The sequence below is a fragment of the Battus philenor genome, unplaced genomic scaffold, assembly GCF_028537555.1.
Source record: "Battus philenor isolate CCGP_79_NKW_IND1 unplaced genomic scaffold, ilBatPhil1.0.hap1 SCAF_20, whole genome shotgun sequence".
Taxonomy (NCBI): Eukaryota; Metazoa; Arthropoda; class Insecta; order Lepidoptera; family Papilionidae; genus Battus; species Battus philenor.
In genome coordinates this window covers 6,686,441-6,713,833 of record NW_027181683.1, presented here as the reverse complement: position 1 = coordinate 6,713,833, position 27,393 = coordinate 6,686,441, and the positions used below count along the sequence as shown (strand labels likewise).

Below are 27,393 nucleotides of genomic sequence, written 5' to 3'. Positions count from 1 at the left end.
GTTAAATTTATTGCATTGTTCTAGAACAGTGATTCTTGAAACGTCGCAGCTCTTTTGAATTTAATAAAATTTTAAAATTATATGTATCGGATCTTCACTCGATTTTGGTTATTAATTAATTGCAGACTCAACTGAGCAGTTTGGCTACTAGTGCCATCTATCCGCGGTGTTCGAAATTACGTGTTTTCGACAAATAAAGCTGGTAATAGCTAGTAATTTTTATGAATATGAGTGTTTTTGTTATTTAATGATTATTAGTTACTACTGGCTTTAAACCCTTATCGATTTTTTTCAAAATTTGAAATCTTTGAAAGTTGAATGCAATAAAAAAACAGGAAATCACTGTTTTAGAACGTTAGTTTAACCAAAAATTGGTAGTAATTGTATCAGAAATATACTTTTGTAATTGATAAAACTATTTATTGACGTAGGTAAATCAATATTATCGTTCTGTGTTTAGTTTCTGTTAAGATATTATAAAAGACATGTAACTTGATAATTTGTTTTATTTATTTTGTGTTGTATTTACACCTGACCGACTATTACCAACATTACGAGGGCTATTTGAACTACGTTACTATATAGAAAAGTATTGGCAAATATGCGATTTATTTCTCAACACAAGTTACTTTTATATCAATACATTTAATTATTCAGTTTATAAATTCATAAGAAATTTGAAATTACTGTGTTGTGTAAATATAGTTGTTACAAATGATTTATCATAATAATTTTAGCCGTACTGCCTGCCGTACATAGGTCTCCTGCATAGATTTCTAAAAGGATGGGTTAGGTGCTGTCTGCATCCTGGGTCATTGAAAAATAAATATTCCTAGCTAATATTTAAATATCATAATCAGGCATAATTTAAGTTTTGTGGAATTTGAGTATAGAACGAACGATTATTCTATATTTATAGCAAAATTAAGCATTCTGTTAGTTTTCAAGGCTTCCACTCAACGTCTCGATGACCATAACAAGAGCGCTTGTCTGTCCGCCTTGTCAGTGTAACAATTTTATTGATTACATTTTGTGTGCATACAGTTGAATATTTTTATGAAATAAAACAAATAATTTTCGAAGTCAGTATATTTGTTAAAAAAAATTCGTACACTATTACAAACATTCGATATCGTTCCAGAACCCCATTGTATTAAAAAACCTAGTAAAATCAAGTTAGACGAAATAAAAAAATAACAATGGAGTAGTTATGAAACAAATATCGAAATTCGTTGTTACATATTACAGGAATGTAAGCGGAATAAAAGTAACTTAATATAAGCCCAGATACATTATAGCACCGACGTCGGACGGATTACTGGCAGTATACCATCATAAATCCTATAAAAATAGCTTACAAAATATGGCATCCACGATTACATTCAAATTGATTTCATTTCTAAATATGTTCACAAAGTTACCAACTGCAACCTAATACCTATTTTAACCAATAAGTTTTTTGCAATCTATATCCATGAAATATGCGATGGAACTTTATAAACAATGAAGTGACCGTAAACCGTTTAAATGAAACAAGTTACCGCCACCGTGCGCATTTGACTATGGCTTCTTTATAACATCATTTCGTGTGATATACTCGTATGTCGCAACTACTGACGTTATAAATACTATTTGTTAAGCTATAAGACCTAAGTAAGAAGGTTAATAAAATACTTTAGGTTTATAATATTTACACAATTTACTTAAATATATTTGTGTAAATACTATAAATACCGGTCTGGCATATATGTTATTAATTTCAGTAAATAAAAACTAATTGTAATTTGTTACCACTAGTTTTCAAAATTGCGTCTACTTTATTACGTAACGTAAGGCAACCTTCTTTATGTTATATTATAATTATTATTCCAACGAGGACGGACACGTGCGATTTACCGTTTATCACAATCATAAATATTACACTTTTAAGTATTTACCATGGTATTAAGCACTAAAATAAACTATTGGTAAATCACTAACTTAAATATATGACTGAATCGTTGTTGTTCTTGAACACAACAATTTTATAAACTTAAAATTGTATTTCTCAAATTATACCCACACTCACTAACCACTCCTTAGATTTCTCTCTTATTGTAAGTTCCCTTAAATTGAGACAGCTATGATATGTCACTATAAAATGTCATGAAACTTTCGAGAAATTTTTACAATGAAAATACTTTTGAGAAAACAATATGAGGAAAATGATTAAAATCATTTGAATAGTTAAACACAATCCTAATAATATCACACGAAAGTGTATCTAATTCGATGTATTGGCGCGTAGGAAGAAGTGTAGTTTGCTTAACTGGTGTGCGAGTACCCAGTATTGGTGTAGGGCCCGCTGTAGAGCGAGCTGCCAGTTCGCGAGTAGGTCTTGGGGTTGCGACGACGTGCCAGTATGAAGGCGATGGCCGCGATCACGCACACCATCAGAATCACGCCGGCGATACAAATGCCGATCGCGAAATTACGCTGCGATATGCAAATCTCGTCTTCCTTCTGCAAATAATTACGTTTTTGATTTTTACACCTAGAAACATGTTTTGAAAATAAAAGGTTTTAGTTTTGAACTTCCCGTTTTACAAATGTAAGTTCACGTTAGAATTAGAATTTTACTGGGAGCATTTTGTTAGATATTTCAAGATATATAAGACAGTTTCATCTATGTACTGATTCTTCACGATATTTCTGAAACCATAAAGCTAAAAAACTTGAATATTCATACTACATACATACTCGAAAAATATTAGTTGAGTATAATAAAAAAATTATCTTTCAAACACACATAAAAAATTGCATAAAATGATTCCTAAAAGAAAGTCCTTTACTCTTAGTCCTTACCTTCTCGCTGGTGACATCGTCATTCTCTGGTGAATCGACTTCGTTGACATAAAGGCCTGAGAACACTTCGACGGTGGCGGGCGCTCCTTCGTCAGACTGACGTCGTAAACGCTTGCCTTTCTTGTGCGCACACGGTTCCTGTAATCACAGTCGTCCTTATACAGAATGAGGTGACACCTAGCATAATATACCTATATAATATATATCTACTTCAACAACGAGGAAGTTATTTCCGGTCGCCGAGACTGCAAACTGTGTGTTGCACACAGGGGAGCTAGACACGAGTGGACCAAATGTTTTAGGTCGAAGGGAGTCCGTCGTGTATCTGTGACCCAACGGTGGACCAGATCGTGGTCCACGCAATTACTTGCTGTCCCGTTTATGGAGTGGCTTGCGAAGTTGAAATGGGTAAGAGCATTGCTGTATTTTGAATGATAGAAAATATGAAGGATGAGAGAGGGAAGGTGAAAGTAGGAGAGTGTATATCCTTGTCAAATATTATTACCTTTATTACCTTTTACTAGTAGGTAAGGTCTGTATCAAGCACAGAAGTAACCGGTAATTCTTTAGCCGCCAATGGCAGAACCTTTTTATTTTGGTTACATTTGTTATCATTCCTACTTTTTTCATTTTACTTTACCGTTTACTTCCTTAGGGATTTTACTTTATTTTATTTTTTGTCCTTATGACCGATACAGGTGTCGGATTAATCAGGATAAAACCTAACTCCTTATTATTTATCTAGATTGCTTATTGGTAAATGTTAATCTATTTGTATTATTTTTCTACTTGCTGCCTTATTTACAATATTCATTTCATATTGTATGTTTGTTTTAAATAATATACAAATCCTGTTTATTTATATATACAACGTGTGTATGCCTTTTATTTATATCCAATAGATAACATTGTGGCAAAGAAAGAAGAAGAATTAGAAGTAAACAGTACTTCTAAATCTTAGAGCTTATAAATTTTTGTGTAATTTTACATTTTTGGTACTAATTCTAAATTTACTCTTTGTTTTACGTAAGTGTATGTCCGTGCCATCTTTTATACAAATAGATTGCATTTGGTTGGCCTTAATAGGTAACTTATAATTTGCATCTAAAAAACGTTTGAGACATAACTGAATCAACGTTTTAATTGTTTTTTTTTTCAAGAGCAGTCTTTAGACACGTTAACATTTTGATGATATCTATGAATATTTTTACTTTCTAACAAGTAAGATTTTTAATAAGCGCAGGTTTTTAATTTTGGTACGATAACTCACGCAGTCGGTCGGATGGTTGAGGTCGCAGAGTTTGACCTCGCACGTGTAGTAGACGCTGGCGGTGTAGGGGAACTTATGCGCAGGGAACGACACACGCGCTTCTTGACGATCGTTCGAATATTGGAACTGGCCCATGATTTCGCCGTCCAAAGGACATCTGTAATAAGAAAAGTTTAAAATTAAATACATACGTAAAACACGACAGTGAAATTCTTGGTTAATGGTCAATAGTAATGTAATTTCGTCATTGATGTCCGGTGATTTTCGGAGGTGTAAATCTTTATTATTTTTACAGCTTCGACGAACTAGGGGCTCACGGATACGCCCGTTACGCAAATATTGCATATTGAATAATAAGAGTTCAGTACGAAGAAATCCTGATGTGTTTGTATTTGTAAAATTAAGTTCTGTCATAAATGTAGAATGTCAAAATAATCGACCGGATCAGGTTGGAAATATTCAATTTTTCCGTACATAATTTAATATAATTAATTTTCCAACAATGACTATGCATTTTAATTCAAAATAAAATAAAAAAATTAGGGATGTAAATCATTCGATTTGGCTGTTATGTGAATTTATATCAAACACCCTATATAAAACCGTGGTTCCCCACGACCGTACAAATGACGACTCTTATCAAAATTTTCAGACAAATTTAAAGAAGTATGTCCCCATATACCTGCAGGTCGATTTCGTTAGTGACATCACGGATTTTGAGATTTAAGCATGCAGGTAATACCTATTGCTTCCTTATATCATATTTAACTTGGGCTCTAAATAAAAACCAATAACGTTAAATCGTATTATGTAAGCTGCGAATGAATGTTGTGATCAGGAAATTTCGTTTGTAATTAATTGTTTCGAATGCTGTGTGATATCTGCGTGGTCCAGTTGAACTATACCTCAGTGATATTTTTATTTCTTTGAAAACGAAGTTGTTGTAAAATTCGTATATAATAAAGGAGTTTGTAAGTGTGTCGCGAGAAATATTATAACTGTACATACTCGCTATGTTCATGACAATTAAGTCATCATACGCATATAGAATTTTTTTGAATTCTTGTGCAAGAATAGCAATAAATTTAAGCAAAAGTACCTAAAGTTAGCTCTATAAATAAAAATAGCTTTTAATACCTTTCTCTCAACTTCACAAAATTAGTAATTCTTTAAATTATCGATTAATAAAATTAGGAAGTTCACTAAGCTAAAACTTCAAATAGAGTTTTCAAGGGATAATGTAGCTTGGTAATGAATTGCTCTACTACTGTATTAAGTATAATGTAAAAGAAACCCCCAAAAAAAAACCGTATGTTATTGTTGTGGGCTCTTGTCAAATCATGGTACGTTTGAAATTCTTACAGTTTTAAATTGAACGATGACACGCTATTATAGGGGGACTTCAATCGGATTCTAATTACTGGCATTCTTTTCGTGATGTACACAAGTGGTCACTGTAATGATCAAATGTGGATGATGGTATGATTATAGTAACTCTCACCCGTCGTCTGCTATGAGGCTCTGCTCGGCCCAGCCCAGACCGTCGCGTACAGCGCATTCGGACACCAGCAAACCGTAGCGCCGCTGCCGCTCGAGCGACACTAGCAGCGTCAGAGTGTCCCCGATGCGGACGTTTGAAGCTACCTGCTTGCGACAAACATGCATACATAGCATCTTGTAATTTTGTCATTGTGAGAAAGAGAGAGAGAGAGAGAGAGAGAGAGAGAGAGAGAGAGAGTGAGAGAGAGAGTATAAGTCCTTTTTTAGTAAACTGACTTTAAATTTTCTGATGTACAAAATCAAAATAATTAGATATTTTCTAAATCTACAATCAAAATTATTGTCATCTACTTCATTTGAATACAACATGCATTTCGCAGTATAATAATGTTTACAGAACTTTAAATATTCAAATTATTTATGTAATAATAAACGAAAAACTTAAGACTTTCACATTATTATTTGATTAATTTGATTCCGGGGGGCTGAATCCTGGCTCAAATTTAGACTATGCTGGTACACATGAGGCTTCATAATGCTAAATTAATTATGCACATTCATTTATGTTTTATGCAAATTATTAATACGGGAAAATAGCAAAACAAGCTTTAAATGAGTGACTTAAAAATTTTCCCACCTGTTTATCCTTTGGGTCGCCTTTGTAAATCTTCATCGTAACCGACGGAAGTAATCCTGAATCCTCGTCGAAGTCATCACTGAAATAATTAATTTCATAATATTTATTATTAGAAACAAATTCCTTAACGTAAAAATTCAACACTAGTTATTACCGTTTTTTTACTCTTTTCTATTCAACGAACTCTTAATTTATGCGTACCTTTTCCGTGATAACTTCGCTGTTACTCCTTTAGGAGCTACTAAGGAGTTATTAGTTATTTTAAATAAGTTTAGTTTCTTTTAGCTTATGCCTACTGAAAATCTTGGAAGTATTACTAATTCCGTTTCTGTAGACTCGATCTGTAGAGAGATGTTCCTTTTTGGATATAAACAAAAATTTATAATTATTTAATTCGTTTAATGGTATTGATACTAATTACAGTTGGTGGTACAGGGTTTTGATAGTGATACAGCTAGGGGGATGCGCGTATTACAAGTTACAACAAGGTGTAACAGTAGTAGCTTAGCAAATAGTTAAGTATTACAAAAGGAAGCAAACCGCAAAGCCTATGTTAGCGGTTATTTGGCCCGACCTTAACCCAATCCGCGCGAGCTAAACTCATCCGTATCGTCAAATGGCTGTGGAATAGCGCAATATTATGTCTAGTGAACGTATTCCTGTTATGGCTATTTCTGGGTTTCTAACGAGTTTTAAACTCAGCTTCGGTGTCATGTTGTACACTTACCTACAACAACAGTCGTATCTATTTTGTTGGGCCATCAAAAAGGGTTTTCTGGACTCCTATCCGGAAACCTCTTTCGTTCAACACATATCGTCAAAACTAAAGTGTTTTCATATAGTACTATAGTCGGTTAACATTGCCCTAGAAACTTAAGTTCTTTATTGTTGTGATAACTCCTCAATCTCCTCAATCTGTACTGTGTTGATCATACCTGCTGTAGCCGTCCCTTGACTGTGTGAGGCGGTCGGCATGCGGGCGATGCAGGTGGAACATGGTCAGATCGCGGCGACGGTAGCGGCAACGCACGTGGTACCCGCGGCCTTGCCCCGTCACCAATCGTAGGTGCGGCTGCACTATTATGTTGTTATAGTACTCCACCGTGCCATCCTCCTGGAGATAATACAATAACTTAGTGCACGTAGTCCAGACTAAGAGGAAATCAACGCGAAACTTCGTAACTTTTTATTTAGAAATATATTTTAATTAACGTAAGTGAAGTTACCAAAACAAAACTAATTAGGTAGCCAAAACTCACGCTATCCTCGCGAGCAAGGGTGGCCTACAATATACTCGCGATACTACCACGTAAATTAATACGCAATTTTTTCTACCGGCGCTAATGTTTTCCAACGTTTAAGTATTATTAACATAAGAAGTTCACCAGTTATACCATACAGAGATTCAAGCTTTGGCTCTTTCGAGCATTCTTTCTAGCAACTCGAATGATAAAGCCGGCGTGTCTTCTCGAGGACTTTGCGACAACTCAATATGCAGAGTCCATCTAAGCAACCTAAGAACTTGACGGCTTCTTAAGTGGGCGTAATAAATAATGTAACAGCCCGAGCCAAGTTTCTTGAGCACCCCACTAGCGTAGTAAGTAGCGTACAGCAAAACGGTATGAAAGAGCGCGTTTAGCTCTATGCCTTCCCACATCCGTTAAATACAGCAATTGTGATATTTGTTATTCGTGACAATATAGTAAAATTTTGGATAAAATAATTCCTCTATTTCTTTTCTGTATCAGTATGATATTTGCTATTTATAATAAGTAATAATTTTTTGAAAATTTTCCAGAGTTACTTGTTGTTGTCACACAATTTATGTTCCGGTTTCGTCAAGGTCCTTTATCTGTTTCATTTACAAATCGTCTAGATGTTAGAATAAATAATAAATAGACCTCTTCTGTAGGTGATCCAATCAGCGGTATGAGATAGGAAGTTATAGTCTATTAATAATACAATTACCTATGTAATTTATTATATACTATATAAAAGTAGAGATGACGTTATTCGAATAAAAAAATCTGTTCAAAGTAGTAGAAATAAAATACAGTATTATTAAAATAAATGTTACATAAAAACAAGTTGTTCAGGGTTAATAAATATAAAAAAAGTTGCATCTGTTTTTGTATTGATGATTCAGTTTTTGCATTTCCCACTCAAATGTCACGGGCATTAATTAAAACCAGCGACAGAGAATAAGCGGCGACATATCGACGTGCATATAGTAAATTATTTAAATGAATACTGCGTTACAGAATACAAAATTGCCTGTTATGTTCTACCAATGCTAAATTTTAAGACATGTAAATTGAAAACATTCGCAAATTTGCCTACATACAGATATAAATGTTGCATTGCCAAAAAACTAGAGTATGTGAAGAAATTTAAATAGATTTTAGTTTCAGGCTTTTCACAAATATACATTTTTTTACTAACAGGATTATTGTTATGTTATTATATGATAGTAACATATTTGTTATTCCAAAATTATATTGCTACCTATTCTTGCATATCAATACGCCATTATGATTTCGGCAAGAAAGCGATTAACTTTTGACTTATCGGTATAAACGATTAATCTCACCGCATTGATTGATCAATAAAAAAACGTTCGTGTACTTTATAAATGTCCAGCATTTATTTATTTAGTAACGATTACAATTTAGAATTCAACTCATTCCGGATCGTTTCCTTTCTGATTTTACTCGTAAGTAGGGTGTTCAGCAAGCGGGATGTGACGTCACCTCCCCTCATTGTTAAGTTGCGTGCGCGCATTTTGGAACATTTTTCAATGGAACAAACTTCATTGATATATTCTTTAGAGTTATTGTAAAATATTTATTTATAAAATAATTTTATAATAACATTCAGAAGAATGAAATCTCTATTTAATTTTTCTGACCTAAACTCATGAGACTAGCCCAGTCTTATGGTTCGGATATTGCTTTTTATTAAACCATGGCTTATTATTCCGAAATAATTAAACATAAATTTAACTTAATGAAGACGTAACTAATGATTACGTTCTCACGTTATTCTATTTGGTAGCCATCTTAGATTAGCATGGATGGATCGACTTACCTAGAGAAACTAGAAAACAAGAAGTAAAAAAAAGACTGTTTAAGAAATCTCTAATTTTGTTTAAACAAACAATTTTGTAAAATAGAAATGCAATAACCATTGACATATTTAGTTAACGCCATATTAGTTTTGGTGTCATATATGTAAGTTATAAAGTATTAAAATTTTTAGAGCAGGAGTTTAACATGGCTCGAACCATAAGCAGTTGTGCCCACTTGTGCCGACCACGCATTCTACGGCAAGGCCGCTGGTAAAGGTCACTTGTTTCTTTCACGCAGACAAACACGCCTTTTTAATATTAGACTGTTTCATTTATATTTAATGAACTAACAAATTAATTTATAACATATTAAGAAGTTATACATTTGGAGATGTTCCCTATTTTCCGCATAGTTTCTCTCACTAGACCCTTTCGGTACCAATCGATATCAATATCAATTGGTACCGAAAGGGATAATCAATAAAAATTTTCTGAAGTGAAGAGACTAGGAATAAATAAATAAATAAAAAGTTAACTTATTCTATTTACAAACCATTCAAAGTCTTTTAAAAAAGTTAAAATATAGTACGTCTAATAAGATTTCTGTATTAATTTAATAAACTTATTGTTTTTTTCAAGCCGTATTGTTTCTCTTGCATATACATCGATATTTACAAGTGTGCTTAGATCAAAATCTAACAGTACTGAGATAAAAATCCCAGTCGTAAATTACTTAATAATTTTATAATTACTCAGTTCAGGTAACGACTGCAGATAATCTTAATTAATGAGTTCACACGAGATGCTTTAAGCAACAGGTTATGATTACGCTTGATTGAAGCAAATTAAGAAAAGAATTTAACAGCTTGAAATGTTTTTTCGCGAACGAATTAAAAGTTATTACAGATTTCTGCTAAAGTGTTTGTACTTTCCTGAATAAAAGAGGAAAAAATTGTTATTACATATAGCTGTGTTATTTATTATAATTAGAAATAACACATATTTTATATGCAATTCTGTCATTATGTTATTGACTTTATAAAAATGTTATATTATATGTAATACAAATTCGAAGTGCAAAGTCTGCCTTACCAGAGGCCAGGATTTTTATGGAAAACTTCTTTAGAACAATCCTATTAAATATTCCATGAACTATTGAGGAAAATTCTACAAAAAATTCAGTTTAATGGCAAAGAAATTTTTCTTCTACGAACGAATGACGATGAATATGCAGGTAAATTTGCACATTTTCTATCTATAAAATTGTACTAGTGAGGTACACCTTACTTTTCTTTTCTTTGTTATAAAAAATACAGTAATTTGATCTTGATTCTTCGAATTGACATGAGTTTTTTCTTGTACTCGGATATAGTAGTTGTTTTTTTGTTAATATATAATATGTATGTACGCGAGGAGTATATGGCCCTCGCTTCCTTCTTAAAAAAAAAATTCGAACTATAGCTCTTTTAGGTATGAATCCAGAATATTTTGGCCTGTTAAAATATAACAAAAATGGATTTTATGAAATTTCATCTCTATATATATATATATATAAAAAGGCAAAGGCTTACTTCTACTAAGATACATACTTTATAAATTGTATTTTGAATTATAAATAAATCTATTACCAATGATTCCGTAAAAAAAATAAAAAAAAAGTCATTAAAAAGTATGTGTTAAAATATATAATAAATACGTGTAAAGGGAGTAAAATAGGCAATTTAGTGTGCGACGTAATTTCGTTTACCAAATATGAAGAGCAAATGTTTATTGCGTAGAACGAGAGCGGAGAATATTTCTCATGTCTGCCTTTCATGAGCGTTACATAAAGCTGTTGGTGTATCGAGGTCAGCGACGATGTGCTGCAACCGCACCTCTCGATTTGTCCGCAGGCTACGTTCACTGGCCGGACTGCCCAAGTGTTTTAACCCCTAGGTGTTATTGAAAAAAACTGAATGCAAGATACGAAGTATAAAAACAGTAATGCAAAACATTTATTACGATAAGTAAATATATATTTTTTTTAATTTTGTGTATCAAATCAACATGCAACACATTCCATATTGTGTTTTCAATTAGCTTCACGCTTTTGCTTCGATTCTGTTTGTGATAATACAGCTCGAAACTTTACTTCTCTTACTACTACATTAAGGACATTTGTGAAAGTAATCACAAAAAACCGTCTGAGTTTGTTGTTGTTCGGGATCTTTACGGATCATGACGCAATTAGAACTATCGTAACTTCATTCTAATAAAGATTTTCTTTATAACTGAGCCCAAATTAATCAAAATGTCAAAAATCAAATAATCCTCTTAGATTCGGCTTTCCTGCCATTCTTCTCCTGAAGTACATAATTGATCATTATAAATTATCCGAAGTCATAAAACTGAATGCAGTAAACGCCAATATCGTACATATGAAAGTGTTTTTTTTTATTATAACTTTAACATACAAATTATTAATATGATTAAAAACGCATTAGAAGAAATCAATGAACTACTGAACGACATTCGAATAAAAGCGTCATTAAAAACGAATCAATTAATATCTTAACAAATTATGTAGCGCAGAAATTCTAAACAAATTACATTGATAATATGCACATACATAGTTCTTTTCAAGTAAATACTTTTTAAGACTTCATCTATTTTTAAGCATTGTGTCCGTTACTTACAAGTAACGGTGCGCTAAAACGGTCTATTTTGCATAGCTCTATAACAATGGGACCTAAGAAAGGCTAATTAACTCACTGCCTGGCTAAAAAAAGTCACGTCATTATTACCTTTGGTTGCATGGTCAAAATGGACAACAATGAAATGGATATATTACTTGTAAAATTGTTGTATTCTAGTCCTAGGTACTGTATTCGTTCATCTATCTAAGATTCGTGTACACTTCTCGTGCTGCTAAAATGACCTATCATTAGTTATTGCGTTTTCGTCTTTTAGTAAATATAATCCCGACGAAAAAGTACAGATGTCTTTGGAACTATAGGCTCTAGTGGCTAAGTAACTTAAATCTTTTTCTTATATTTATTTCTTCTACTTATACTATAATTCTTCTTTTTTTATAATCTTCAGACCAATTACAGCGCGTCAGCAACGTTCTGTCTGGTTTGAAGGGTGTCGTATCTGGTTAAATCTAGACTAACAAGGCACGACTTGTTAATAATGTGTATATTCCACATAATTTATATTTCTTTTTTGTTTGCTCGTTTTTGAGGACCCTTGGTGCTTCCCTGTCATGGGTGGTGGTGGACTAATTTTTAAAATATTTATTTTTTCCATTCACTTTTATTTTGTAGCTGATCTTTCATCTTATCTAAGTCTCCTTTTCACTCTTGAGTTTTCCGTTACAATCTGTTTCATTTTTTTCATACTTTATTATCCTTTTATACCTCGCTATGGCTTTCCTTCCAGAATACTGCAGGTTTCTTTTACTTTCTTATATGTTCAAATTTAAATTATGAATTAAGATATCTAAATAATCCAAAAATTTTATTTTACTTTTATTATATTGTATCAAAGTTTTATTACTATTTTTCATAGTATTTCCAACCTTTTTTTCCCATTCCCAGAAGAATTAAGGTCATTGTCACCTACATTGCTTTTCCAAACGTTCGTTAGAGACTTTTTTTATTTTTTGGTCAGCACAGCATTGACCAAAAAAGAAAAAAAGCTACAACAAATACGGCTTTGCTTTTGCAGTTCCGAGGTGGAAGGCACGGGAGACGCTCGGACCTAATCTATAACTTTAGATATTTTATCGTACCGCTCTATTATTTAGAGGATGCTTCATGAAGCGTCAGGCCACAGAGGCCCTCGGCATGGGCTATGTTACAATACACATTGCGATTAGAGCCTTAGGGTAAGACTATTAATTATTTTCGAATCATTCATATGTCATATGATAACTCTACTCACGATAGAGAAGGAGTAACATAAATCAACTATAAATTATTTAGTTTTAAGTGACGAATCTCAATCTGTATGACATCATACAAATTAAGAATACCTAACGTCTAATATGATCTTCGAATATATGAGTTATTTACATACGTATAAAATTATATTAATATTTAAATAAGTAAAACAAGTTTAACATTTCAATATGTCATGGACGATTTTAGATGCCGTTTTAAACGATCGTTTGGACACGATTATTATTATTTTTTCTGTAACTCACAACAAAAAGCTTACGGGTTTCTTATTATTATTTAATACACATAAATTGTGTTATGTGCTCGGGATTTCGAGACATCGAGCCATAAATGAGAAGATCTGTACATACAGAGACATCCTAGTAGATTGACACAGAATGGATGGACGCTCTAACATAGACCAAAAACCAACAAGCGCGGTAAAGGACGTCCTTCTACAAGGAATAAGATCGACGTAAGGTGCTTAGGCTGCTTCCAACCAGTCCTTTGGAAAATCTGTGGAGGAAGCAATGGAAGAAATGATGACGATGACATAATAAACCATAGCCTAGATGGTGCATGTTCTACCTATTCGGTTTGCTAATTCATAGAACTTGTATGTTGTGTTACACAGCAAACTCTCTACAAGTTAATACAGTTTAAAGTTATATCTCACTTAAATAACTATATTATCAACAAATATTAAGAAGAAATTAAATACATAATCAACTGACACTTTTATGTATGTACAAGTGCAGTGGTTAGATAATATATATATATATATATATATATATATATATATATATATATATATTATATATATTTATACACATACATATTATTATATTACTAGAATTAATAACTAAATAATTTTTAATAAATGAACAATTATTTTTATTGCGAATGGAATTCCGAAATGTTTTTACAAAATCCTTGTGTGTATTAAACAAGTATTCGTTTCTTTAAATATAACCGATCTGTAGGTTTTTTTACGAAGCCTATTCATAAAGGGGACAAAGAATATTTAAACTGAGCATACTCAAAAAGAGAAGTTAATATTGAATGTGAAGATAAAGTTTTGTTTACCAGACCTCAGAGAGACCTTAGAAGTGTTTGTATAGGATTGCGCTGTTTACTACTGCTAACACCAACGTGTATTTATTTAAATATTAATAGATGTATTCATTACTCTGAACTGTGTCGTAGCTTTTATTAGAGAAAAAAAATTAAATAAAACACTGAAGTATAAGGAAAAATGTCACTGGTAAATTTAAGAGACAAAGCACCTTTCGCAAAATGATCAAAATGTACGTTAGTTGTGGATCAGCCCGTTGTTACAATGACAATGAGAATTAAGCACAGAAAGATAATACAGGAAGTCATCTTGCTTAGTGTCAAAACTAAGTGTGAACGAAGACAAAAACAAAGAATAAAGAAGAAAATAAAAGGCCATGAAATAAATATATTAAGTTTCCTCGGCAGAAAATGAACAACTCCTGTCAGTGATAACGGACTAAAGATGAGTTTACACGTATACATAACAACTAACTACTCCTACTGTTAAAGAACAAATATCAAATTTTAACTTTGGAATTCATAACAGTTTTTTTATGTCGTCGGTCAGTAATTTCTATTGTCTTATTCATTTGTTTTTCTTTACAGAATGCTGTATATTAATATATAACCGGCACTTAGTCTAGTTTAGTTGTTTGTTTTTGTACAGTTTTATTAGTTAAAGGGGTCCGTGGATACGGAAGCTATTTTTGCTGAATCTAATTAAAGAATGTCACTTTTACTATAACATATTCGATAGAATTTATAAATATACTCTAGTTCATTTGTCTTTCGTAACATTATCTTGTCACTAAACGAATGTTTAATATAGTGTAATTGATTATATTATAAGAACTGGTAATCGACGTGTAATTGATTTGCGATCGTTTACAAATCGCATTTTTATCTTTGGAGCCTCATTCAAATGTTAACACTGCAGATTAGTATTGCGTCACGCATCGTGACTACGCTGTCGGACGCTTATGAATATTTACATTGGACGGGTCAATATTGACCGAACGCATAAATACAGCTTAAAGAGGAAGGTTATAGACAGGTGTCTTGTTTGAAGCGTCGCTTTTGTATTCTAATATCACAATAAGTTGTTTAAAATATATCATTACTTTGGATTGGTAAGTTGAAATAGCAGTGGGTAGGCTACATATCGCGCAGAAAAGATGGCTGTTGGGGTCATAAAGTACCGGAGTGGACACCACGGGCCGGGAAGAACAGTGCAGGACTTCCGCCTACAGGGTAGACAGACGACATGCTTATAGTCTTTTTGGAAATATATGGGGGCTTATGTACATCACTAGTCGGCTTATGGCTGAAAAGATGATGAATACTGTGCAATGTGTCAGGTGCGCAAATAAGTTCCCGCATTTTCTCAATAGATCACTCCAGCTATTTTAGTCAAAACGACATGAACCAAACTTATGTACATAGTGAACAAACCGCTTTGAAACGCTAGTGATTTTATTGTGGAGTCATATAATCGCACTTCACTATATTACTACATAAAACAGTTTTTCTTTTATTATTATGGACATAAAATGAAAGCTGTATTACGAAAACTGAATAACTATATTATAAAAATGTACTAAACATTAGTATGTTTTCATTTATTGTATTCATAGAAAGAATTTAATTTTATAAAATAAAATACATTACTCATTAAAATCATAAATATAGCATTGTGAGAACTAAGTTAAAATTTATTAGTAAGTATTATTTTTATTACTTTTCATAAATTAAGACAATATCTGTGACATGGAATTTGACCGTATTTTGAGTAATGTTTAATTTTGGGTTAAGTAATTATCAATTGCAGAAAGTGTAACTTTTCTTGTTTTAATCGAAAAGAGCAGCGTCTGAACCGCATGGCAAGTTACAAAAATTAAAAATCCTTGTGAACACAATGTGTTGCGATTGGTAATGGATTTTACATTAATTTTGTCTTCTCGAATAAAAATATTGAGGTTGTTAATCTAATAGTAAATTGCGCTTAATTCATCATGACTGACGATAATGACTAATTTAATAACTAATTTTGGAATAACAACATTGCCATGTAAATTCAACAAATTATAAGGCGAGCTATCGTCTTAAAAAGTAGTCCTAATATGTAAAGTAAAAGTAAAGTAATAAGTACTAAAAATGTGCATCTGAAATTATAAAAAAATTACGAGGTTATAATTTCTGTTCATGATTTTGATATAAACGTTTGTTAATAATATCTCTATTTTTAACTAAGTAACAATGATGCTATTATATATATTATATTTACATATGTTATATTTATATATTATATGATGTTATAATATTAATTTAATTGTCTTTATAAATGTAAAGATAATTAAATTAATATTTATTCTATCAACTCGTAAAGTTTCTACCGTGGCCCTTGTCAGAGAGACCTCTCACTTCAGAGAGGGGGCCTCTTACTTTAGATATTACCGCCCGTCACTCCTTTGACCTGACAAATTTGAGAGGTTAATTTCGCAATGAACGTGAAGTTGTAGCATTGATCACTGGGTTCGATTTTCTATAAAAAAATCACTTCCGTTCATATTCTTTGTACTTCGATGGTATCAACCATTATTTTCTACAAACAAAGGATGTCGTCAACACGTGACTGAGATTTAGTAACTAATTTCAAATATTTTAAAAAGTATCTTACAACAAGTTCCACTATTACGCAGCAATTAACAAAAAGTTACTAGGAGATGTAATAAATAATTTTACTATAAAAAAAAAAATAATTGTTAAATCAACTACAAATTTTATTACATAAAACCTTATGGAAAAACGTTCTATTGTATTGTCGCTTTATTGTAAGTTATAAGACATACTAAGATAACCTATGGTCTAGTTTCTAAGATATACATAAATATATAGGTATCTGACCTAGTATATTCTAACATAGATATCAATGTAATAAAGCGTTCAATAGACATAGTTCTTCCGACTATTTTATATTTATATAAACTAATTTTCAACGCCCTTTCGAACATCCGTACAATGTACCTTGTGGGTAAAATTTTGTAAAATTCGTTCTTAACTGACCTCTAGTCATTTAAGGGAATATTTTAAATAAAGTTTCAAGTTTTTAAACATTATCGTTTCAGAGATATCATGATGAGTCCACATAAGTGGAAATCTCCGATATGTAATATAAATAACGGTAATATTATTAATAGATATGAGAAATTATTTCTTATCTCTTTAATTGACTATGTAAGAATGATTGTTAAAATATTACACTCATGTATGATTGTGCGGTACTGTAAATAACTGCACATCATTGCTACCGCATAACGGATACGGGGTTGCACACGGTAACTACTGGTTATGTTTAATGGTTTTATATGAATATAGGTGGTATCGGCCTTAATACATCCTTCACTCTGTAGAGATTGTACATAAATATGGTGACATTATCTGTATATTAATACATGTTTTTGCAAATTCTTATATTTGCCATCTGAGAATTATACAACTGGTAAAATCATCCTGTGAAAATCACAAGCGAATCTACAAAGAAACCTCTTTTGGACAGCATCTACTGGCGCTTTAACTCTAGACTAATCATCTTTTGGAAATAACATCTTTGTAACTATTTTGTTCGCACGTGTTTTTTACTTGTTTTTTTTTTGTTTGCGACCTTCTTACAATGCCTAATCTTTGTACATTTTCGATATCTACAACATGACTTAGTTGATTCTTTGCGAGAAATTTATTAATATGTTATTTTTAATGATTAATTAATATGAGCTTTTTTGTTTAAATCTATTTTCTTTTTTAAATCATTACGATTTTAACTTTCACATAGAATTTATCAGCGGTAGAGGACTGAGACTTGCGATCGTAGGTCCGGGGTTCAATTCCCGGTATACAAACTTATATAATTTACACTTTGTGCATTAATAAATAATATGGGATTTCGACTGTTCACAAAAGATTTTTTATCATTACATCACACCGCAATCGCTAATCCGCCGGATAAGCGTGGCGATTATGGTGTATCCCCATTGATATCTTAGGTGAGGTTTATGCCTTGCAATAGGCTTCTATGGACTAAAACAACGATGTCAAAATTAGTTACTAGTTATTTCTTACTACATATCTCAATTTCACTCTGAATATTTTTGAGACTGTTCCTTGGCTTGATTTACATTAAAAGATTAGGGAATTTAAGATCTGAAAATTTTTAATGTAAAGACACAAATTTTGTTTCAACTTTGTTCATTATTTTCTATTTATTATTACATTTATTAAATATATCTAGTTTTAACGTCGACACCCTAAAGTGTACATTTGCTAAGTGAAAACTTTTACTCGGTCGTACCATTATTATAAATAAATATGTATTATCTTTAAGTTTTGTGCGACCAATAAAATAAAACATACGCGACCGTTACGTAAGACAATATTTCCACGGGTGCGCAATCACAAATAGCGTCTGCTAACTCGTAGTACCGTTGCTTGATTGGTATCGCTAATAACCGGGAACGCATTCGCTCTTCCGATAGTTATAGCCTTTTGAACAACTTCATAGAACCGTTCGAATTCTAGGAATAGCTGTTTTAAAAAATATACAGTCAATATCAGCTGAAATTGTTTAAATTGTGTGATAATACATTTGATGATTCGTTGACTTACTTATTATATGTATTTATGAAACATGTTTTTATTAAAACCAACATGTATGACGATTTTGAGTCAAATGAAGCATAGCATAGCCATAAAAGAGCCGCTAATTAATTTTATATTTATTATCATTTCAACCCTACGGTTGATGGTACGGACCTCTAAGTCTATCAGTGATCCGATGATGACTGCTAGGCATAGGGGTCCGTCATACATCTCCAATTGGACCGGTTGAAAACATCCTGCATCTTGCCTATTCCAACTACCCTAATGGTCGCCTGTCCTCCTTATGCGTTGACGTACTTCGCTGCGCTTGGCAGTCCCTGGTATCCTAAGTAAGTTAAAATCCACTGGGCTTAGCCGGTTACTTTCGTGAATCTACGGAGCTTCTCATTTATTAAATTTTTATCGGAATTATTACAATTATAACTACTGTCAAAACACTTTTTTTTCAAATCTGAATTATATGGTAAAATAGACTTTATATCATTATAAATTATAGATAAAGCATTTCAATTACATGTGTCTTTGATTGTAAAGCTTTATGGTACACGTTATTTCTTATTAAAGGTAACATATCTACACGCCTTTTTTGTTTTAATTGACGTAAAATATTTGACAGCTGTTTTACGAGTAAAGGAGCTTGTATTACTCTGGGATTTGTATTAGTAAATAAAAGAGTTATTTTTATTATTTTTAAGGAGTTTTTGATTTTTTCCTTTATGAGAATTTTCCTTTTGGTTTCAGTAAAATATGAAAATTATATAATGGTGAATCGAATTGATAGAGGCACTTTCGCAAAACCTATAATACTACCTTCCTATAGCAAAACCATTCCTTTTTATTGACATAAATTATATTTAATTGATTATCCAAAAAAATGTTCTTTCTGGATTTGCTAAAGTCTAATTATAGATCCCGTTTGCGATACACATTACATCTGTAATGATAAACGTGTATTTTTCATGTTTTCTAATTTTTACTGACTATTATCACCAAGATTAATGATATCAGAAAATAAAAATCGAGATATAGTCATTTACGCATTAAATTGTTGTTTCTTTTCAGTTCCTGTTAATGCGGACAGACGGATGGACGGACAGGCGGATGGAAGGCGTAAGACGCATCGTCTATTGATTCAAATCACGCGCTTCCTCGGTTCATGCACTTGCGCAACTGCGTTCTTAACGTTACTTACATCTCTTGTTCTTTGTGTAATTATTAACTTTCTTTGAGTTTAAAAAAATAGTGTACAACTCAATCACATCATTTTTATTAACTATATGTTTATTAACTATTTTCTAAAAACTTAAAGCTTGTTTAAATAATATTAAGAGCACATTAATATAAAGCCTTTAATTTTTTTTTCAAATATAAAACAAATAAAACATAGTTAATCTCTCAGTGTCATAAATATACAAATTCTGTTACCTACATTTGTTTTATACCAAAAATTCCATCAACGCTAAAAAAAGAAGTGGTTTCCATTCATTCATTCATTTATTTTAGCTCAATGCAAAGCAAAAGCCTACTCTATAGATCGGTACATTGATCGGTTTTATACTGCCCGCACCCAGGTCGCGTCTACCGGCTGAACGGTTCTCGAGTGGGCATCATAAGCCACTCAAGAACTTTTCGGCCGCAATACTCCTCTGCTGCACAAGCGCTCCACCCAATATACTGAATTAATCCAATAATAATAATCGGAGGTTTAATTAATAGATTGAAATATCATTTCTTTGGGTATTACTTTTTGAAGTCTCTCTTCAAGGCTGAAAGTTTATTGCTCTATGAAAAAACTCTGCAGCCAGCGTGTTTCGAAACTACTTTTCTTTCTTTAGTCAACACGGTATCTACTATATTATCTGTTATAATCATAGTATATTGGAAGTAGATTAATATAGATAGCATAAAACGTTTCCGAAGTTTACTTATGGTAGAGTTATATATTTGAAAACGTTAATTATAATGAATATTTATGGAAATTGATTAGACAAAGCTACGTGAGAAAATGAAGGCGCTTAGAATAAAGACATTGTATAAATAATAAAATATTCTAAGAATTTCCTGTACGTGTATTCTGCCAACGTGAAGTCACATCAACAACGAACATTGAAGGGCATACAAAGTTATTCTCAGGCTATATTTCACCTGCGCTGCGAGGACAAACCGCCTAGTGTACATATTTATGTGTTTATGCTCTTATCCCGTTGAAATAAATGATTACTTACATTTATATGCGTTTGTTTTATTTACCGATATACCTAATTAGAAAGAACATAAATTAATTAATAAAAAGGTAATTTTACAGCAAAGGATTTTTGCTGTAAAATTACCTTTTTATAGGTAAATTTTAAGTTATAATAACGAATTATCAGTAAATTTCTGAGAGATTTTGGTTCTAGAAGTAATCTACTGCGTGTATGGCAATCCCGTATATTAGTAGTATTAGTATTAGTAATCTAATTTTGGTACTTATGCGGACGTACGTATAATCATAAGACGAATGTGTCAATACTTTGTCAGCCATAGTTTTATTTGCATTTTTCAAATTGTTTTCGAACATTTTGAGAACGTTACTCAAGAATCAGAAATCTTAAAAAATCATTATTAGGTACGTATGCCGTAACTACAAGGTGGTAAATGTGTTGTACATTTATAGCTTAATATTATACTTGAAAACTTATTTAAGACAAAAAATGTTTCAATCTAAGACAAAAATATCAGAGTCGAGCATATCGAGTTTTCCGTATTTTTAGAGCTTTCGACTTGCTTAGAGCAAAACGTCGCATTAGGTAGACCGATGGCAGTCTGCAAGAAGTCGCTGTATGCAGAGCAAAACTGACCATCGTCGCAATTTTTTAAGGTAGCCTATTATACGGAGAAGCTGGCTGTGGAGTAGTGAGCATATCGCCTGAAAAGATAATAATAATGATGATGGAGCGAATTTTTTTTCATCGTACGGGTAGTCCGTTTGTTGTCCCCTATATTGAATGAAGACTTAGTAACTGTTGAAAATGAATCAAATTGATGTGTAAAGCTACTTACGTCGTCCGTGGACATGGTGTTGCAACCTTTGAGGGGCAGCGTGTACTGCAGGTCGCCTTGCGCCGACACGTACTCGCGCAGGCACGACGAGTTACTCCCCAGCCCGGCCGGGTACACGATCCCGTTGAAGGTGTCGTAAATGCTGTACCAGACAACGGTATCAATAAATTTCTGCTTAATCTGTATGCTAGAAGTTGCATAGGTGTTACATGCAAAGAAAGATGTTCTTTTATTAAGAAATTAACCGCGCTTACAATTGGCTATTCTGCAAATATTAAAACATTTCGTAAGGCTAATAAAAAGTCTCCATGTACCTTTAACTAGTATATAGGTATGCGTAGACTAAAGGAAAAAAAGATCCTTGACAAAATAATCGTTACAATAGTAAGTGCAATAAATCAGTGCCAGTATTTTTATGGGGAAGATGTAAAATGAACATAATAAAATAACAAAACCAAATAGAAATCAATACACTAGCAATGAGAACGTAAAAGAATTGAATATGTTATTATGCGTTTATAGACATGAACCCGGGTCATTTGAGTTATATATTATATATAACTCAAGTCTCAAAAGACTGAAGCCTAATCGTAAATAAGCTTGAAAATATATTTGAACGTTGATTACTAAATCAAGCTTAGGTTTCTTAACTTTTAAGAACAGTTTAAATGAAAAAAAAATATTATTCGTTTTCAATATTTGTATTAATGTATGTATGTATACGTTAGTAAATATATTTTTATAAATGTATGTGTGTACGTATAAGTATACACGTTGACTACCCGCTACTAGTCTTACTCCAATTTCTATGCTATGGTTGTCTCTAAGAAATTACCTTGAGAAAAGACCGCCCCCATACCTTTTTTCATTAATACACGTTATTACACGTTGAATAACTTATTCACACGACTACATTTTCACCAAATTTTTATTTTTAATTAACAATCTTTAAATCTTAAAAAACCTTTTGCCTAGTAAATTTTCAATGCCGGAGCGGTAAAAATCAATCGGTTTTTCAGTAAAATATGTCGACAGAAACGACATTACTTTCGGTCTCCCTAATATTTAGTTTTTATCTTTTATTTCGGAGCATTTCTTGCCAAAGGGTCCACCAGTCATTTGTTTAATGAAGATGACGAGTGGATTAAACCAACATAATGAGAAAAAAACCTTAATTCAAGAGTAGAACGACATGACGTGGTTGTAGAAGAGAACATGACAGATGTTAAGGAAAGATTATTCATGTAATCTAAAAGAATTCGAAATGTAGAATGTACATCCTATGTAAGAACAATTTTTGGTATCGGTACTAAAATTATTACCCTTTGATTTAATGCCTTACTCCCTTCAGACTACATAACATAAACTTTAATAGCTGAAATATTGAGTAATTTTTAAAAAAAGACGAAAAATATTCCCAAGTTTTATGCATATGCTATAATAGTTATAATTTTTCTTGACATTTTAAAACAGCAGTATTGAGTCATTGAAAGAATGTATATGGATTGATCATACGTAATATTTACACTTTCTACTGTTTTGTAACATCCTGAAGATGTCTGTAAAAACAAGAATAAAGATCGTTTCGTAAGTTAAAGGAACTACTCCTGTCTTTAAAAGGGAAATAATCATGAAAATTTAAAGCTGAATATGTTAACGTAAAAAAAAATTTAAATTTTCATGTGTGCAATCGAATTAATATGATATAATTAAAAAGTCCACCTGCAGGCATTATTTTTTTCTTTTGAAATGTTTTTGCAAAAACTGTGTTAAAAAAAATAAAAAAAAAATTCTTTCGAACCAATTTAAATTCAAGTAAAACTAATAGAGTTAGTAATACTTATATGTATTGAGATATCAAAATTTGTATTTATCTTCCAAAATGTAATAATTATTATGAGAAAGAAGTTTAAGATTCTTCAGTTCGAAATTTAAAACATGAGCTTATTTTAAGGTTCATTTAAAAATAAACTTGACATATCTTCGTTGCAGTCATCCAGACAGAAAAGGAAGAAAAGCGCCAAATACCTGTTCCCATAAGGCTGCGTGTTCGCGAGAGAGATAGTGACGTGCATGTTGTCCCGCTCGCACGCGACGGTGAGCGTGTCGAGTGGCGCCAGGGCTCCGGGCCATGGAGTCGTGGCCAGCTCTGTGGCCGTCGCCACTGACGTCGTTACCAATTCTGTTGACAAGAACATCGTGATGTATACCCGTGTTGTACAATAACCTATAAATATGCATGGTTTAGTCACTTGTTCGTATACACACAAGTATACAGCGCCAGATAAATAAGGCAAGCTATCCGTTATAAAAAATATTATTATTTTAATTTTTGACAAATACTGTTACAAAAAATTTAGTTATAGGTATACAAAAGGAAAAGCATAAGTTAGTTTTCAAATCCGTTCGTTATGCTATTCCATATGTTCCATCACTTGTAAGTAAATAACATTTGCATTATTTTTTAAATAAATAAATATTTTACATAGTTTTTATTTGTTTAAATCTGGTTTACTCCCTTTTACTATTTTTTTTAATCTGCAGAAATTTTGTATTGTCATGGGCGCTCAATATCCTGGAACTGGCCTAGTATGTGCAGCGAATTTGCATGATGCAGAAAACTAAATGACAGTTCGATTAGAAAAACTTACGATTAATTGTTGTAGTTTTGTGAAGAACAAATAAAACCTATACTACCTTTATAATGAGTTATTTAGTTATTAATATTACCATATTATCTTGTATTTGTTCTAAATCTTTGTTAGAAAAAAATAATTAACACGTTCCAACTGAGACCGCCAGACGACTCATGTTTTTATTTATTTATCAAAATACATTAAATTACAGATAAAATAAGTTTTTCAGCACAGTTATAAGGGAGCTAAACGCCGAAGTTGAATTCTTTCATCTTGACCTGTTCAATAATAGACCACTTATATTTAAAAAGATACTTGCGAAGTTTGCTTACATTAAATAATAATTTAAATTACTTTAATCGATTGATATTTTAATATTTACGTACCTTCTACGCTAAATATGTGTATTTGTGTCAAAGTAAGGCGAGAAGATGTAATTAGTACATTGGTATTTAGAACTACTAATTACTTAAGTTTTGTTTCCGGGTTACATCATAATGATAAATCGACCATGTAACAATGCAGCTAATTCAAATACTCTGTCGTTGTAATAGAATGCATCAGTGCCAAAAGAATAATCAATAAGGCCGTTGACAAGCAAGTCCTTGCAAATTAATAAAATGACGTGTTTAATTACTAAATTTCATTAAACTATTAAGCACGTTTCAGAAATATATTTTACATTAAGATTTAAATGTATTCCTTTTACATTTTACACAAATTTTAGGATTTTAAATAAAGATCTATGTAGCAAGAAACGCTTTTCAAGCATACACTTATTGGATGTCTGTCACTACATAACCAGTGATCTTCGGTGCTAGTAATCATTATTCAACCGATGATTATCGTTAAACTGTCTCATATAACATCGTTATTTAATAAGAAAGGAAGCATCGTCACGTCTTGAGATTACTCTTTCATAACTGTCGTTACGTAATACGTAACTAACACTTTAATAAAAAAAATTAATAACCGTTTTAATAATTATTATAAAAAAATATTATTATAAAAACATAAAAATTTCGAAGGTATTCTAAAAAAAAGAAAGGAGAAAGAAAGAAGCTTAGTGGTGCTATAAATGCGGTAAAAAATTAAATCAAACGAACGAAACATAAAGTAAAATATATATTAAACTTTATATGTAAGTTGAATTAATCAAACTAATAAATAAGCATTATTTGCGCGTAGGAATAGAGGCAAGGTTGCTAGCGAGAGCCTTAGTTATTTTATTAATCCACTTCGTTGCAAATTTTATTACGTGCTCAATTGAAATAAGTTGTCTTGTGAAAATTTATTTTTATACTAAACTCTTTTTTATATTAAACTAAACTAAAATTGTCATATTTAAACACGCAGAGTAGGCTTGAAAAATATTTATTACTAGCTATTCCCCATTTCTGCATTTATTAACTCATCTCTAGTCGGAGAAAGAAATATACCTATGGAATTTTTAGTCTCTTATTTCTAGTCTTCTTATTCCTAAGATATTGTGGTGAGTCAGTATATAAATGAAAATTAGTTATATATGGATGAACTTAATAGTTATTTGCCAAGTTGTCATAATTGTATGACAACGACTCGTTGCTTTGCCTTGAATTTTCGTGTACAAGAAATAAATATACAACATATATAATACAGATATAATACACAGGTTTGAATATTATGTTTCTTCACAATAGAAACGTAATTACTTTGAATTATGATAATATTTACCTCATAAGATTTAATTAAGAGATAGGACCGGTGAATAATCAAAAATTTATGAATCTTGATTGTGCGTTTGTTATTGTAATCGCGTGATTATATTTTCGTAAGTACATAATATGTGTTTGTAATTAAGCAGTCAAGATGGTTTCGGTTCCGTATTCGTGTAATACTTACAGTATTTATGATCGATCAAACGGATGCAACAAAAACCGTCGAAAGTATAATTATCTAATAAAAGAACCAATGCAAGTGGGAAAGGAACTATTTAATCAGATAGCATAACAAACTACGATGTTACTAAAACGCGAGCTGTTATTAATTACGTAGAAAGCGCAAGTTGATAAAAAATAACATCTACAATTATGTTTACTTCAATTAACTTTCAATTGAGAATTCGCAAGGCTCATAAAAATTCCCAAGGTACATATATTGGGACAAGATTTTATTATTTATTTAAAATTTAAATTCTCAATAAAATCTCGCTTGCTTGCCTTGTAAATAAAATTTTTGCAACGTAATGTAATTTCACAAATATTATTGATTGTTCACTATTAACTAATTTTCATTACTTTTGTTTTAAAAGTCTGGCAGTTTATTACGATGAAGCTATAATTAAATTATGCTTAATTAGTACTTAAAACAAAATGTATTATAGGTGCTTTAAGTAAAAATTAAGGCAATGTTTGATGAACATATTAAAACTTCATGATAAAAATAGCATAGCTTTACACTATGTTTTATTTACATTCCATTTATATTATTGGATTTGAATATATTTTATACACATAATATAGCAACGTCTGATTTGTATTTAAAATTCAAAATTACTGCATTCTTGAAATGCCAGAATAGTACACAACCATAAAATATCATCGCATTATACCGACAATTTGTAAGCAAACTTGTGCCAGTCTTGCTTTAAGGATGCGCGTGAGCAGTGCGACGCGGGACTGTAGTGGAAGGGAGGGGGCGAAGTCGTCGACCCCGGCCGTCCCCGCTGCCACTGTCCACTAAAACGACCATCGGAATATTGCGACAATGTAGCAGTACTTTTAATGTGC

General features: G+C 31.9%; 1 protein-coding gene across 1 annotated transcript in view; it reads right to left on the bottom strand.

Annotated features, from left to right (window-relative positions):
- Window positions 1–1,082: 1,082 nt before the first annotated feature.
- Window positions 1,083–27,393, bottom strand: part of pio (piopio) — a 58,379-nt gene continuing 32,068 nt past the window's right edge. The window contains exons 3-10 of the mRNA XM_068765675.1: window positions 24,018–24,171; window positions 21,990–22,131; window positions 7,187–7,365; window positions 6,252–6,330; window positions 5,616–5,758; window positions 4,115–4,271; window positions 2,845–2,982; window positions 1,083–2,502 (exon numbers count right to left, since the gene is read on the bottom strand). Of these exons, the coding sequence (XP_068621776.1) occupies window positions 2,305–2,502; window positions 2,845–2,982; window positions 4,115–4,271; window positions 5,616–5,758; window positions 6,252–6,330; window positions 7,187–7,365; window positions 21,990–22,131; window positions 24,018–24,171 (1,190 nt within the window). The 3' untranslated portion in view covers window positions 1,083–2,304. The remainder of the gene's footprint in view (window positions 2,503–2,844; window positions 2,983–4,114; window positions 4,272–5,615; window positions 5,759–6,251; window positions 6,331–7,186; window positions 7,366–21,989; window positions 22,132–24,017; window positions 24,172–27,393) is intronic.